This window comes from Corvus kubaryi, unplaced genomic scaffold, assembly GCF_017639235.1.
Source record: "Corvus kubaryi isolate FWS band 111438036 unplaced genomic scaffold, C.kubaryi_AGA036_p1.0 37284, whole genome shotgun sequence".
NCBI classification, from domain to species: domain Eukaryota; kingdom Metazoa; phylum Chordata; class Aves; order Passeriformes; family Corvidae; genus Corvus; species Corvus kubaryi.
Genome location: NW_024581088.1, coordinates 7,603,898 through 7,619,681, shown reverse-complemented (window position 1 = coordinate 7,619,681; position 15,784 = coordinate 7,603,898). Strand labels below are relative to the sequence as shown.

The following is a 15,784-nucleotide window of genomic DNA, read 5'->3' as shown; positions in this document are numbered from 1 at the left end:
CCGCTCTCTTCCGCCGGAGAGGCAGTCTGGGCGCGCCCCGTAGCGGCAGCAGCAGCAGCAGCAGCGGCGGCAGCGCGAGCGCCACCGGCGTCCCCCAGCACCACGGGCCCGCTGCCATGGCGACCGCCCCGCGCCACCGCCGCGCCGGCAGGAAACGCGAGCCGCGGAAGGAAGGTTCCGGAGTACGAAAGGGTTCCCTCCCCCACCCCCCACGGCCCTCCCCTCCCGTCCCCGCCTCGGGGCGGGGCCGCTCGGCCGCTGCCGCGGAAACGGGGCCCGAACTGTGCCGCTCCCGGGGAGATCGGGCTATGCTGTGCCGCTCTGGGGTTCCCGGGAAACGTGTCCCGGTACTGCTGCCCCAGAGGGCCGCCCTGGCAGGGTCCCGCCCGAGAGCGGGGCCCGAGGGTGTGCATTGAACACGGGCTGTTCTCCTGGGGCGGCCGGCGGCGAAAGCCGTATCGCCCTGACCCTGCTGGTACCTCAATAATGATTAATAGTGACAAAAGTTGAGCTTTTCAGCGTGTGGTACCTTTTATCCGTGCTGCGCTGCTGTGGAGGAGCTGTTGTGGGTTAAGGGGAAGCTCAAAAGCAGGGCAGGAGGAGCTTATCTTCAGACACGTTCTGTGGGCTATCCCGAGTGTGGCTGCAAGGGGAGAAACTTTTGGATATGTTTTAGAAGTGAAGTCAGCCACTGGAGAAAACTGCAGAGGAGAAGGAGACGGGAAGTGTTACAATAAACATAAAACAGTCAATCAGATGCACGATGGCTTGGATACTCCGCTTTATCCACACAAACAGGCAATATGGAAGACAAGTGTACAGAGCAATGGTGGAGTGTGGGAGTTAGGTGGGTTACAGTGTAAATAACTGGTGAAAACAGTTTAGGAGAGTTCAGAGGAGCAGCTCAGACCTCACCAGGTGAACGCCTGACTGGTCTTCCCTGGCTCTTCTTTGGACACCTTTAACTTGCAAGTGATTCCAAGTGAGAGTCATTGGCTTGTGTTGGGATTAGAGACTGCAAACACAGGAGATGTGCTGTGTCACCTTAGCGTGGCACTTTTAACTACTGTAATAACACAACCCTTAGCACAACATGTGTTTTCTGAATGATCCTGTTTACCACAGGGTGAGCCCCAGCTTTTTTAGTCTGAACCAGTAATTGTGTGGGCACCCATTCTGCAAATGTAGGCACGACTTCTCCATTTAATGGAAATTGTGACAATGAGGTAATTTAATCTTGCCTAATGGTATATCTTTCCCATAGTAAACCTGATTAGAGATTAATCTGTGATTTTAGCAGATCCTGAATTACACATTTGCACGCACAACGCCCTGCAGATTTGAAACTCCTAAGAATGCAGGGAGCAAGTTACACACTCCTCATTCCGTGGGAGGAATGAACAGACACTTAACGAAATTTAAACCTCTCTCACAATTTCGGAAGTCATTCGTCGCCAGGCCACGGGCCCGACCTCAGGGACAGCGCGGGAAGCACGGCGGACGGGGCGGGAAGCGCCCTGCGGGACCTGACGGGCTCCGGGCGATACTCCCGTGAGGGGCTCTCGAGGCCGCGTTCACCGGCACGACCGCAGCCCGGACCCACTATGGGTTATTATCAATTTACAGCAGTCCGGCGAGGGCCACCGGGGCGCTGTGGCTCCCCCGCGCTCTCAGCCCGCGGCCAGCCCACGGCAGCCCCAGGAGCCCCTCACGGGTCGGGCCCCGCTCGCCTCATGGCGGCCGCGCCCCCCCCCAGCCCTCAGCGGGAGGGGGAAGGAGCCCCTCCCCACCGCACCGGCCAGCGGTCCTGGAAGGGGCATAGCACCCCGCCCTCTCACCGCCAGGCTCTCCGGTGGCTTCTCTCGGGATATTGCTGCCTGTGCATCACCAGACATGGCACAGCGCGAGGAAGGGGAGAGCCACCGTGGCCGGTGAAAGGTACCGAGCCGCGGCGCCGCGGCTTGTTCGGTATCTGGCAGGACCTGGCGGGAGGGGGCGGAGCGCGCGGGGCCGGGGGAGGGGAGGCAAGATGGCGGCGGCGGCGGCGCTGAGGGTGAGGTGAGACGCCGCGCCCGCTCAGCCCCGCCGGGACCCGCCGGTACCCGCCGCCCGGGCCGCCCCCGCGCCGCGCCTCGGTAAGCGCGAGGAGCCCGGTGGGGCGGCGCGGGGGCAGCGGGTTGAGCGCCTCCGCTGTGAGGAGGAGGAGGAGGGGGAGGAGGGGGAAGAGGCGGGGGCCCGGCCATCCCGTCCTCCTCCCTCCTCACGGGGACGGAGCCCTGTGGTCTCCGGGGGGAGGGCGCTGGAGCCGGGGGGGGCCCGTGGGGCCGCCGCCGGGGGGGGGGGGGGGGGGGCGGATCGGGGGGGGGGGGTGCCCGGTGCCCGCGGGGCTTTCCCCCCATTGACGCTGTGGATGCGCGGGGGGATGGTGGGGCACGGAGAGGTGGCCCTCGCTGGGAAGTTTCTGCAGAAATCCCAGAGCATCTCTGTGCTGGGTGTTCATCCTTGCGCTGTGGGCAGGAGAAGTGCAAGTTTAAAAAAAAAAAAAAAATTAAAAAAGGGTCAGTTCTTCAAAATGGTCCTCTTGGAGGCTCGGCCAGGAGCGCGGTAGTTCCTGAGGATGTGCTGCGGCCACAGCTCCGTGTCGGGGGAGCATCGCGGCCGCTGTCAGTGCCGGGGAGTTGTTGCTGATGCTGACGCTGAATTATTCATATGGGACCTGTAAACATCCCCGGCTTCTGTCATCTCCGGGCTGCTGCAGGGCACAATGGAAGTGGCTTTTGCTAGAATTATTCTGACTTGATGGTAAAGAACTTCGCGCTTGCTGATTTTTCTGTACTTAGAAAACCTGTGTTTATCAAGTCGGCTGCAGTTAGGCAAGATTCGAGGTGGATGCATGAATTGTCAGTGTTAGACAGGCTCAAGTAAGCAAGTAGATATTGTGAACAATCTGTTGTCCAAAACCTGCTTCTTCGTGTTCTGCAGATATGGTCTTAACAAGTCTGTTACCTTTTCATGACTGTAAATACTGGTGGAAACTAAGACAACTTATTACAGCGGGAATGTGTAGTCTTGAAGACTTGATTTTTGTGGCAGTATTCTTTTATTAATTTTTGGTATGGCACTATAGTTATGAACTCTTTGAGCTCAGATAGGGATTTTTATCCTAGGCACTATGATTTGAGAGATAGGAAATAGGGCAATTATAACAAAAACTCTGGTGGTAAGTGGGATGGCACAGTGTAAGTGCCTGAAGAAGTGGACACAGTTATGTCACTGCACACGAGGACCGTGCAGCTCTGTTGTAGTTTTGCACTGGAATTTTATTCCGCAAAATGTTGTTATTCCTGATTAACTAAACAACCTTGACATTTGAAAAGGAAGTCTGTAATATTTGAAGTGGATTTCTAGTTAGCTGTAATGTGGTGTCTTGTGCTGGGGGATGAAAGACCTTCGTGCTTAGCCCAGGGATTCAAAAGTTCAGGGGAAAGAAGCCAACTGCAGTGACCCTTTTTTGCGAAAGCGTGGTTAATTTTTTCTTTACGTCGCTTTTCTTTGTGATATGGTATGGGCTGCTGAGGAAAAAGAGTTCTTTTGTCATTTATGTGCAGGGTAATTTGTCTGTTTGAAATACACTGTTCGATGTTGGTCACTAAAATACCTAAACTTGTTGCTGAAATGTGAGAAAGAGCAGCATTTTGGAATCTTCTTTCTAAGAGTTGTAACGTGTGTTTTTGAACGTGTGGAGAGGATGTTACAAGTGCTTGCTTCCACAAGTTGCTTCTCTCTAGCTTGTTAATCATTGCACCCATCAATTAAAAGTAACTCTCCAGGTTGAAATTACATGCACAGAATCTGAATATATTCATTTTGCTCTATTGTACTGCTGCTGTTTTGTGTTGAATACACTTTGTCTCCTATAGCCACTCATTTTAGTTGCTCTTTTGGGGCCGACATGTTTTCCATTGTGATCTAAAAGAATCTACAAAACTCTCTTAAAAACTGTGGTAGAAATAGGGACAGACCCTAAAGTGCCTTTCTGATTCCCCCCTCAAGTCCCTTTCCACAGTTCTTGTGCTCCTCTGACTGCGTCTTCTGAGTTATTTCATTTCTCAGTTGTAGCATGAGTGAAAGATGCTTGCAGGGAAGGGAAGCTGCCTCTGCTTCAGCTGGTGTTAAATGCATGAAAGCAACTGAAAAAAATCTTCTGTAGTAGAGAACAATATTTCTTATAAATAAGAAATTTATACTCTTTCAAAGCTCTCAGCCAAGGTTTTGGTGAAATGTTTTATTCCTCTATATGGCCTTTTGCCTACAAAACGATTTTAATGAAGATTTTCTTGCCCAATTGAAAATACTATTTAGAGTTCTGGTGTAGTGATTTACATGTAAGATTTTAAGAATTGTTGAAGATGGAAGGGGTCTTTTCCTTGTGCAGGTGCAGTGTGACACAGAGCAACCTTAAGAACAGACTTGTAACCAGACAGTGGTTTCATAATGCAAGCAACGTTTCCTGGATGCCAGGCTTGAAGTCTTCAAGTCATTTATGTTCTTTAGTCAAATCTGAATCAGTGTTTCAATGTTGGGCTATTAACTGAACATGGTACCTTCCCTCCCTACTGTAACTGGTCCAGGTAAAAATTCTGACCTATGCAGGACTGCTGTCTGTAAATATTTACTTTGTGATACTTCTAAATTAGCCAGGACAGTGCTGAATGTATCTTCCATTTCGGTGTCTCTCTCCTTCAGTGATTATCCAACTAGTAATGGACTTCTGTGAGGTTCCCTTTCCCTTCCTTGCTCCTTCAGTGCTCTCCCACCATCTGTTAAATCACAGCCTGGGCCTGCTGGGGCTCAGCTCTGAGTTGTGTGAGACAGAGGGCTCAGTCTTACCTTGGAGCTGTGTTTCTTCCCAGTATCCTAAGAGAGACTCCCATGTCCTTGCCCAGCTCCACATCTAAACCACTTGTAATGTTGCCCCTCCCAGACTGATTTGATAGATCTTTTTTTCTTCAGGCTCAAGGAAGGTGTTGGTCTATGTGGTTTTGAAGTCAGCAACTTCACCTGCTTATGATTGCAAAAGTTATTGCAAAATTAACAGATATTCTCTTAAGATGCACGAAGATGTAAAAAGATGCATCAGCCATCTCTGAAAGATCCTATTGTTCATAACTTACAGCAGTAAAAAATGATTTTTTTTTATGCAGACAAATTACCTGGACAAATTGTTGGCCGAGACTTAAAAATTCTGTGCATGTTGAGTGACTGCTCTTGGGTAAAACTGAAAATGAAAATACAGCCACAGAGATGTTGAGGAAAAGGACACCTATAAATGAAAAGGGATGATGTTAAGTGTAAAACATGCTTAAACTAACAGGGTGTTTCTTTTAGTACTCCTCTGGTGTCATGCACTTGCTTGTGCCTTGTGCTGCAGGGAAAGGGCATTTGGGTAATTCTCCTTTATGTCCTCACGATGTCAGAGGGCTCTTGTGCCGTCCGAGCTGCAAACAGCCCAGAGCATTCCCTGGCTGTGGGACACAGAGCGCACACTCCACGTGAAACCTCTGCTGGTCTTCCTGGGCAGAGCCCGGGGCTGCCTGGAAAAGCAAATGCTCTCCTGAAGGGATTAAAATGCGTTCACGTTTCAGGGAACACGTCTAACAAATGTGAATATAAATCAGGTGCAAAACCGACTGATTCCTGTCCTGTTTGTCAGTGTTAGAGAGTTAACAGAGAAGTTCATGACACGTTCAAGTGCAGTTCAGCAAACGAGGCAGGTATATGATTTCAGATCAGCTGCACTCTTCCCCGTGTTAATACTATTTTGGGGAAAAAAAGATGAATTACTTTAAATCAAAAAATTGTGTTTACCCTATAGAGTTTTGTCTCACCAGGTTCATATTTTTCAACTCTTGTTTTAATTCTATCTGAAATGCTGGATTTGCAGAGGAGGGGTGTTTGAAAAGTGGGAATTCTCCCATATAATCATTGTAACTTCATGGTTTAGCTTTCTTGGAATATTATTGCCAGAACCTGTCATAATAAATGTCACTTACCTGTTCCATTATAGCCATTATTTGTATAGGTGCTGGTGTTTCACTATGGTCTCAAAGATCAGGCTTAAACATATATAGAACCTTGAAGTTCTGGGTTGTTTGTTTTTTTTTTTTTTTTACTCCAGATCCAAAAGATTATTTGTACCATTCATAGTCCAAGATCTCTTCCATTCTCTGCATTTTTCTGTGACTTGGAGGCTGTTTTAAGACTCCCAGTTGGAGTTACATCTTTATATATTGTTGCATTTCCTGTGAAATAGAGTACCTTAAATGTAATCATAAATGTAATAACAATAAACTTTGTTTCCAGAAGGCCCTGGTGCATTTCCTGTGGAGCATCGGCATGGACCAAGGCATTGCTCTTAGATACAGTTAAAAAAATGTTATTTTAGGCTTTTTGTATTTTCTAGTTAAAATCTAGACTTGATTTTATCTGAACTCAGTCAGCTGAGGGGAATTATGAGGCTGATACTTGGTTTTCCTGACCCTTTCTTTATAAGTGTTTTCTCTTACAATCCATCATAGTTTGTGGGTTTAGTCAGTATGGATTAGTCAAGTTATATTTCCTTTTCCAAACCAAAGCTGTTTTTAAAAGCTGTCACTATAGATCCACTTTTGATAATCAATGATCTACAAGAAAATGCTGGAAACTTAAAACTGTGACCACATAATTTCTTGGATGTTAGGTGATGTCAAAAACCAGTTTTACCTGCAGATGGATTAACAGTGGAGGAATAAATTCATGTGCAGGAGCTGTTCTTGAACTGTGTACACTTTCAGTCCAAAAAAGGAGAAGAAAAATTGTTTTGAGAGAGTATTTTATGCATAGTGTGTGATACATATGAAGTTTGAGGTATGGTTATTCCTAAGTCCTAGATGAAATGTGAGAAAAAAGGTGAATTGGAGCAAACCTCAGTGAATTGTTGAACTCTCATGAGTGAGGATGAGTTGCTGAGGAAGGTTTTTTGCAGTTCTTATCACTGTCGTTTGTGTAGCATCTTTTGAGTCTCTTGCCTGCTGCACACGGGTGCACTGGAGGATGCCTGGGCTGGTTTCTGTTTCACATTACAGTTTTCAGGGTGAAGTTTGAATGCTCCAGTTGATGTTTCAAAACCAGTTGAATTACCCCTGTAGCAGGGGTAGGGCCCTTCAAAAGGCTGAGGGAGATGTTTGGGATTTGGGAAGTGCTGGAGTCACCTCAGAAAAAAGCTGTCTTCCCTTGGGAATGAGAGTCCTTACATGTGCAGTGTTTGGGCTTTGTAGGGTTTGCTTTGGACATTCAGTTCTGGAGATTTGGGTTCTTTGGCTCGTGAAATTTTTTTTGTGGTGTGCATTAACTGTGTGCTATTTGCCATATTGGGACAACCAGGAATCTGGTGTTCCTTGGAAAATGTCTTTAGGAAATAAGCTATCTTTGTTTCTGTGACATACTTTTAAAACCAGAAAACCCTGATGTTTGTACCCTTCTCAGTTTTAAGTCATCGCTCTGTGGTATTTTTAGTCAAGGAAATGTCTACATCCTTAATTTCCATTTCTGAAGGTAGGACTTCCTCCTACCTCTTTTGGCTGATTTTGGTGTTATTGTGACCCTCCTTGGCAGAAGAGAGCTGGATAAGCTCCATGGCAGGGTGTAAGAGCTGTTCCTCTGTGAAAATCCATGAGGATTTTCCTCCCTCAGGGATTCTCTGTATCCCAGGGTGTTATGTGGTAACTGGTGAGTGGATGCTGGAAATATGGACTCATTGGAAGTGGATGTGCTCAGCATCCTTCTATTTTTATTTTTTTGGTGAGGCAAGTGGGTAATTGATCAGAAGCTTCCAAAGATGTTAATGTGATCTTAGTTTTTCCCATTATGTTCCCCCATAAAATGCAGCAAAGTTGTATATGCCCTGGGTCCTGAGATCATGTATTAGCAACTTTTCTGTAAGATCATAAATTACAGGAGGGATTAAAATAGAATTTCCAGGAGAAGAGTATCTTGTCAGCTGAATTTGATCAACCCCATTTTGGTAGAGCACAAATTCTATTTGTATTTGTAGCAGGAGAGAGAGAGAGAGAAACTGTTATTTAAAGATGAAGCATAACAATGTGATCCTGAGATTTGGCAAGAGTTTGGATGTAAATTACACATGTAAGGATGCAACCAATTTTCACCTTTGGAATGGCAACAAAAATTGCTTTGAATGACTCTTTAATACTTAATATTTAGTGTTTCAAAAACTATTACTTGAAGTACCTTAAGTAGCTGGTAACCTGTGAATAGGGAATCTTTTCCTATTAAAATATGAAGTATAAAAACCTATTTTAATTTTTTGGCTCCCTTGATGGAGATGGAAAAGTATTCCTAGGATAGAGTCAATGTGACATCTTGAATTGACAGCTGTAATGCTCCTTAACTTGTGTCACGTCTGTAATTGGCTAAATTAAAGTTTGCCATGTGTCATGGAGAATATGTCAGGCACTGTACAGCATTGTGAGTTACTGCTTTGGATGTTCAGAAATAAGATTATATTGTACATTAATGGAAATTTCAGGGTGTGAAAAGGGTTGAATTCAGATGTTTGGGCTTTTCTTAGCATCTATTTTTCAAATACTCACATTTCTTGATTTATTAATTATTGTATTAATAATTAATGGAGAGAATGTTGTTCAGTATTGATAGTAATGTAACTTTTGTACTGTATTTCTAGCAAGGACAGAAATAGTGATTTTTCCATCAATAACTTTGTGAGTAAAGGGAATGCAACTGTGTGAGATTAAAGTTCTTGGGAATTTATGGTGTATTTGGGATTTTATGGTTCTGTCTGTCACAGAAGAAGAAAAGGCATCTGCACATGTGGAATTGTCATGGAAAATTCAGTAGTTAGTTGTCCTCAACTTGGAGAAAATACATTCATTGTTTCTATTCATTCCAATAGCATATGTCCATGTGCTTTGACTACAAGTTTCTGAGTATTCTGCAGCATAAAACTGAGTGAAAAAAGAGTGAAAAAAAGATTAGAGAAAGTGTGGGAGAGGCCCTGAGCTTTGAGGGTGATGCCTGTGTCCTGCAGAAATGGGAAGCACAGTACTCTGGCACATATTTAAATGACCATTACTCAAGTTGTCTTTAATTTTAGTGTTGACCTTTTAACATTTTTTTTTTGCTTGTAGCATGCAAAGAATTTTTCATCTTTTGGAGGGGATGCCCAGCAGATTTTCATACATCTGTCTGTAAGCTTGGATATTGTAGCTGGAATACATGTCCTTCAGTTTTAAAGCACAGAATTATCTTAAATCTGCTCAGGCATCAACCTTCTGGTAGGTTCTTGAATGAAAACCTTCTATCTTTTAGGATTGTCCTATATATTGATATAGTAGCTCACTTGCCACCCCATCCCACAATACTTCGCAGAATTTTGTGGTCAGGCTTCAGGGTTGACACAGATCAGTTTGAACCCCAGCTTCTTTTCTTCATCACTGAATTTTGCCATCTGAATAGCTGCCATATGACTGCTGATAAGTGGATGTTGAGGAGTGACTGAAGGACTAATGACTGCTCTGGAAGTGTTTGGTGCTTTTTTACTGAAGACTTTCTACACTGCTAAGTCAGTGTGAGCCTGCAGCCCTACTGTTAATGCTCTGAGCACTGGGATTTCAGGTGGGAGATGATACTCAGCCTTGTGCTGTGTCCAGTAGTTTGAATAAATAATTTTTTATATGGAAGTTGGACCCATTAAGCTATCTTTAGCAATCTGTCAGGAATGGATGTGTTAGTATTTTCTGGTGTATGGCATATCCCCAGGATGCAAAGTTGGTGTTTTTGTTTGTGTTTGAACAGGTTAATGATTATCTGGTAAAACAAAATGCTACTGGGAAGATTTGTTTTGCAAAGCTAGCAATACACTGAAGGGTTTTACTTCTGTGACTCTTGACCTGTAGTTTTGATTTGTTTTATGTGAGTTGAAGCATTGTGTCTTGAAGGGTCTGTAATTCATGAAATCTGGTCAGTGTGGTTTAATAGGTTAGTCCATAAATACAGCCTGATTTTGGTTTTTTCCATGAGGTAGTTTCATTACCTTATTATGAAGTGAAATCACAGAAATAATTATTCACAAGTATTGTTATCATGCCTTGGATAAGGCCTTTCGAACCAATTGCTGAAACACTCCCTTCACTCTTCATTTTTTTTGCCAGAGTAAACTTTGAATAAATATCCCTGAATTAATCTTGTGATTCATTGTAGAACCCCTGTGCAAGGCAGAGCCTCCCTTGCTCTGCCGTGGGTTAGTTACATCAGAGCTCAATTTACTAAAGCTGCCGATTTAAAAACAAAATCTCCCAACTCGGGTTAGACTAAAATCTCATTCTTTGCTCTCTTTATATCACACTTAGTTTGCTCAAAAACAAGATGAGGAAAATTCCCAAAAGGATGTGAAATTTAATTAGCAAATGTTGGTTAAGCACTTCAAGATGGCACAAAAATTACTCTAAATGCAGAAATGTCAGCTTGTTTTGGATAGCTGAAGGAAAACTGAGTCTACCCATGAGACTGGTCTTTTATCCCTGAAGGTAAGAGATGGAGACAGGATATTCCAGCAAGTGGCTCCATGGACATGGAGCAGGTGACTGCCCTGCCCTGGGACAGCTGTGTCAGGTCTTTGTGGCCGTGTGGTGAAGGGGTTTGGGGAACTGCTCTGCTAAAAATAGTCCCAGTTTTTAACCTACTGTGTTTTTCCAAGTGAAGAACTGCTTTACTCAGGCAGCGCCTTTAAAGTGCTGCAAGAATCGAGTCTTATTTCTGATTCAGACTTTGTCTATTTCCTGGGGAGTCTTTGATAGATTTTTTAACCTTTCTGTGACTCATTTTCCCACATGTCTGCTGAAGATAGTTTGTACTTCTGCTTCTGAAGCATTTTGAGTTCTGGAGATCAAGCTGAAATTACACCGTGATTGTTGCCATTATAATATTGATTTCCAAATTATTTCTAACTTACTCAAAATTCCCTGCATATGGTGAATGTAAGTGTGAACAGTAGCTTTTAAGAGAATACTGAATTGGATCTGATCAGTAGTTTGAGCTGGCCAAAGACAAAAATATCGTCATACCTTTAGAAATAAACATTGTTAAATCATTTCCTTGTCCGAGAAGATCAAATTAACACAAGGCCAACTATCTCTTCAGTTCCTGAATCCATTACTCTTATCATTGCTTTTTCTCCCCTGGCTATCTTCACTTAACTGCTTCTTTTTTGATTGTTTGCTCCTGTGTGTCCTGTAATTTTTATTTTTTTAATATTATCCATTTGATGCTACTTGATTTCCCCATCTGTTTTGCCATAGAGTCTGGGAATGTCAGTGAAATGGGACATTATAACACAATTTCTGGCTTCTGAATTGCAAAACAAAGAAATATTTCTTTCTGCCCCTTCTAATTGTCAGTATTTGGTGAGACAAGACAATTTGCCAGCCTGGTTGGCAGCTGTATGAAAGTATTCATGACCTAACTTTATCTTTGTGAGACACGAGGCAGAATTCCAAAGTCTGTAACAGCTCTTTTAAATGTGTATATATTTAACCTCTGCAATTTGCAGGATAATATGAAAAGGTAAAAAATGCTTGTCTGAAAAATAGAATCTTGCTGTCATTGACTGAGCAGAGTTGGAAGCTGATTTCTGGTGTTGTAGTTTATCAGGGATGCTGAAAATGAAGATGAGCAGCCTCTGTTCCGGCAGAGGAGGGGGAAGCAGTGCAAGGATCAGAGAGAGTTAATAAACAGTGAGGAACTTTACAGGAAGATTCTGGTTGGCTTTGGGTAGAGCAAGAGGAGGTTTGTCATGATTAGTGAAAGGATACAGCAGGGAGGAAAGCCCGGATGAGGTTGTTTACAGTCTGCACACACAGTTACAGTTTTATGCAAAAGGATGGCTGTATTTAAACATAATCTGGACGTATGGAAATTGGAGAGGTTACAGCAGGAAGCTGGCACTGCCCTCACTGGCCAGGAACTAGATTGATGAAGAGGAATCTGTGTCTGCTGCAAACATGTGAGCAGATGCTGAAGGGAGAGAGGCAGATGCTTTTGGCTGACAGGTCGTAAGGTTGCCTGCAGAGAAATAGGAGTTCAAGTCAAGCACTTACATCCACAATTCCAGAATTAAGGTAGTAAGACAGGGAGAGATGAGCAGAATATTGGTGGTAATTCTACTGGCAAAAATGTGGAAAAAATCTCTCCCTCCCCTTGCAGAGAGGATAAACAAGCTCATGCTGTAAGAGCCTGGGAGATAAGGGGGGGTCTGAAGGGCACGTAGAGGGGTCAAATCAGGAGAGTGTGCAGGCATGTGGATGTGTCTGTAACAGGAAAAGGAGGCTTAGAGGGAGGGACTATTGTACTTCAGTGTCATTTTACGTGTTGTACTCCAGGGTTGATTTTATCTTGAAAGAAATGAGATCCCATGCAGGATCCCCATCCTTTAGTTCCCTCCACACCTTGTAATTGCCAATATGTGACCATGTGTTCTCCTCTACTGTTACCCCCTTATCTCTGCTGCTGTTTTGCCAGTTCCCTCAGGGAGGAGGAAGAATGGTCCCCCACCACTGATAACTTCATGTTTTCTTTTTTTTCCTCTCTGTGCTTCTCACCTCTCATATTGACCATGAATAGGCTCCTTGTTGCCTTCCTCTGCTGGCAACTTTCATTTGTTTCCCTTTTAAAACAATTTCCATTATGAACATGATCACACTTGCAGCTTTCAGTAGGAAAGTCATCAGATTCAGTGTTTTCCTATCTATTATGTAAAACTTGTGGGTTATGAGGGGGTTTAGGTTGACATTTTTGGATGGATGCAGGATGTTCATTCTTGTACTCCACGCCCTCTCTCTCATCTTTCCATGTCCAGTGCAGAATCTGGAGAGATGGTCAGATGCTCTCACTGCAGTTGGTTGTGAAAGATTTCAAGATGAGCACAAACCTAACACTCTGTCCACTGCAGTTCTTGTGAATGGAGAAGTAGCTTTTATAGCATCACAGAAAGTGAGCGTGGCTTGAACTTTCAGCACCTGGGTTAATGATCAACTTGTGGGTTTGACTGAATATTGAGAAAATAAGGAGCAGATGTAACTTGACAGAGAGAACGAGAAAGGACCTTGAATCATGCAGAAGTTGACCTATATTTGTGTGTGATTTTCAAGTGGTTGCTCTCCTGATCCCCTCTGCATTCCCAGATTCTTCAGATCTCTGCACATGAAGCTGCTGAGGGAGCCTAGGTTGGGGCATCAGCAATTCATCAAACTAAGATTTGTACTTTCATAACCTTTAAAGTGTTTGAGCATCTTTATACCATGGAGCCAGTTCATTTAATGATGAATGTGCACCAGCCTGTGACAGGAGTAGTTATCACATCAGTAAACATTGGATTGAGCTGACAGCTGTGTGCCATAGCTTTAATTCCTGTGAAAGTCCATGTAAGAAAGGAAAATTAGAGGTTTTCTTTTGGCTGTGGCTGGGGTTTAGGGGTACATTGGGGTGCTCAGGGGTAGCTCTCTGTTCTCACAACGTGTGCAGCTGAACTTGCTGGCTTTCTGACACTGTGCCTTGATTAAATGGAAATCATATGACTCAGACCCATTAGACCATCACATAGTAGGTAAAGCTGTACTCTAATGAATGCAGTGTGAATGATGAAGTATAATAAATGTTAATGGTGAAGCATTCTGTTAGAGCTTGTCAGTTGGATATGAATTATAGGTACTATAATAGATCTATAGGTACAATAAAGCACACTACCAGTGATCTGTAGTATTGCTTTGAAAGATAAACTGTTGTTTTTTCCTTTGATTTTTCATAGCTGAAAATCAGCTTTAAGAGGTAAGTGTAAATTTGCCTCATTATTCTGGGAGTCCAACACATAAAGCTTTGTTTGATGGAGAGTTAAGGAGGAAAAATCCCCTGACCAGAACAGGAATGATAAAATATGCCAGATATACTTCAAGATCTGCTGAGCTGATTTTGTCTATTGACTGATAATGGAAAATGCAGTTCAGAAGTATAACTTTATAGGTGATGTTTGTGAAAGGATGTGGATTAATGTGCTTTGAAATGTAGCCATTGAGGCAGGGATCAACAGTTACTTCATTTGAAGGTCTGATATGTCTGCTGGTCTCTGGGCAACAGGTTGAGAATGTGTTCCACATCTGATAGAATTCTGGATTTAATATGTAGGCTCCAAGGATTACATCTTTTGAGCTATCAGAGAAAACTATTTTCTGTTAAAAATCTATTTATGTCCCAATTTTTTGCTTAGAGCCATAATTCACCTGCTCAAAACACTGATGGGGAAGGAGGGTTTAATCAGTTTATTTGGATCTTCAGCAGCTGGAACCATACCCAGCCTCAGGCATGCTCAGACTTTGATAGGGAACTTGTCTGGATTTCTTCAGTATTTTAAATCTTCCCCCAGTCAGTTTGCAGTTCAGTGTTTGCTCTCCATCTGCAGCTAGAGAATGCAAAGTAGTCATTGATTGTCAACTAAGCAGGATTGTTTTAGGGCTTTGTAGTATATTCAGTTTCTGGCATCCTGTAGGAGCCAAACTATGCTGGCATTTGAAGCTGAGCTGGTTTTCTGCTTTGTGAGTGCCTTTTTTACTGACTACTTGAGTTAAGCTGCTGTTGGATGGTGATGGCATTCAGGGCCTGACTAATGCACTGGGATTTAATGAACTGTAGGTGACACTGAGTGCAGCCCTAAGACTACCTGAATCTGAAAGTCAGCAACAGTTCATGGAATCCAAAACCTTTGTAGAAGAAATGAAAGTGAACTTCATGTTGTGCTAAGAAAATTTACTGTAAATGCAGAGTCCAGCTATAGACTATTATAACCTCTTTAACATTTATTTAAAGTGACCTACTTTTCTTGTCAAATTCTCCTAACCCAACTGGTAACTGGTAAAAGGATGTATTCCGACAATATAATCCTCAAATCTTTGTGTAGACAATGCTGACACGTCTCATTTTGAGCCCATTTAAGACCCGTTAGCATGTTTCAGACTGAAGTAACCTATTAAATAAATACATCAGGAAAAAGCTTTTACTGGTAATGGTTGTTTTGCTTAGGTGACTATGGCTGTAATGTATTGTGAGTACATCTGGTACTTCAGTGCTTATCAGCGATCTTTTTCCCTTTAGGCGGTTTCCTAGAAACATGATTGCTTGCTGGTCTTGATCTCACAGCTTTGTGGAGACTCCTTCCCTGATAATGTCAAGTTCAGGCTACCCTCCGAACCAAGGAGCTTTCAGCACGGAGCAGAGCCGGTACCCGCCCCACTCTGTGCAGTACACCTTCCCCAGCACCCGCCACCAGCAGGTAAGGGGGACACCCGAGAGCCTCAGCCTTTGCCAGGCTGCAGTTCAGGTGTTTGCTGTGCCAAAAAGGGATTGTTTCTGGTTTTTGAACGAGGGTAACACCAGTCATTCATGTTTGGAAACACATCCATGTGCCCCCGCTGGGGAGAGCTGCTGCCAGTCTGCTTAAATAAATACTTGTGGGGGGGCTTCTTCTGTTTTGTTTTGCCCTCCTTGCCCTTTATTAATATAAACGTCCTGGTTTTATCATTGGTTTCTGATGGTTTGAATAAATTCAGTAGGGGTTCTGTTCCTAAACTTCTGTTGCAGTATTGGGCTAGAATCTCTCTAAGATACTTGTCAAAATTCTGTGCAAGGTGGAGAATGTGTAAAAACTTGTGTTACACTGATT

General features: G+C 43.8%; 1 protein-coding gene across 2 annotated transcripts in view; it reads left to right on the top strand.

Annotated features, from left to right (window-relative positions):
- Positions 1-2,039: 2,039 nt before the first annotated feature.
- Positions 2,040-15,784, top strand: part of NCOR1 (nuclear receptor corepressor 1) — a 55,902-nt gene continuing 42,157 nt past the window's right edge. Inside the window, exons 1-2 of one of the 2 annotated variants that reach the window (XM_042026287.1) lie at positions 2,040-2,058; positions 15,217-15,394. In XM_042026287.1, coding sequence (XP_041882221.1) covers positions 15,287-15,394 — 108 coding nt within the window. In that variant the 5' untranslated portion in view covers positions 2,040-2,058; positions 15,217-15,286. The other variant, XM_042026286.1, reaches the window with a different exon arrangement.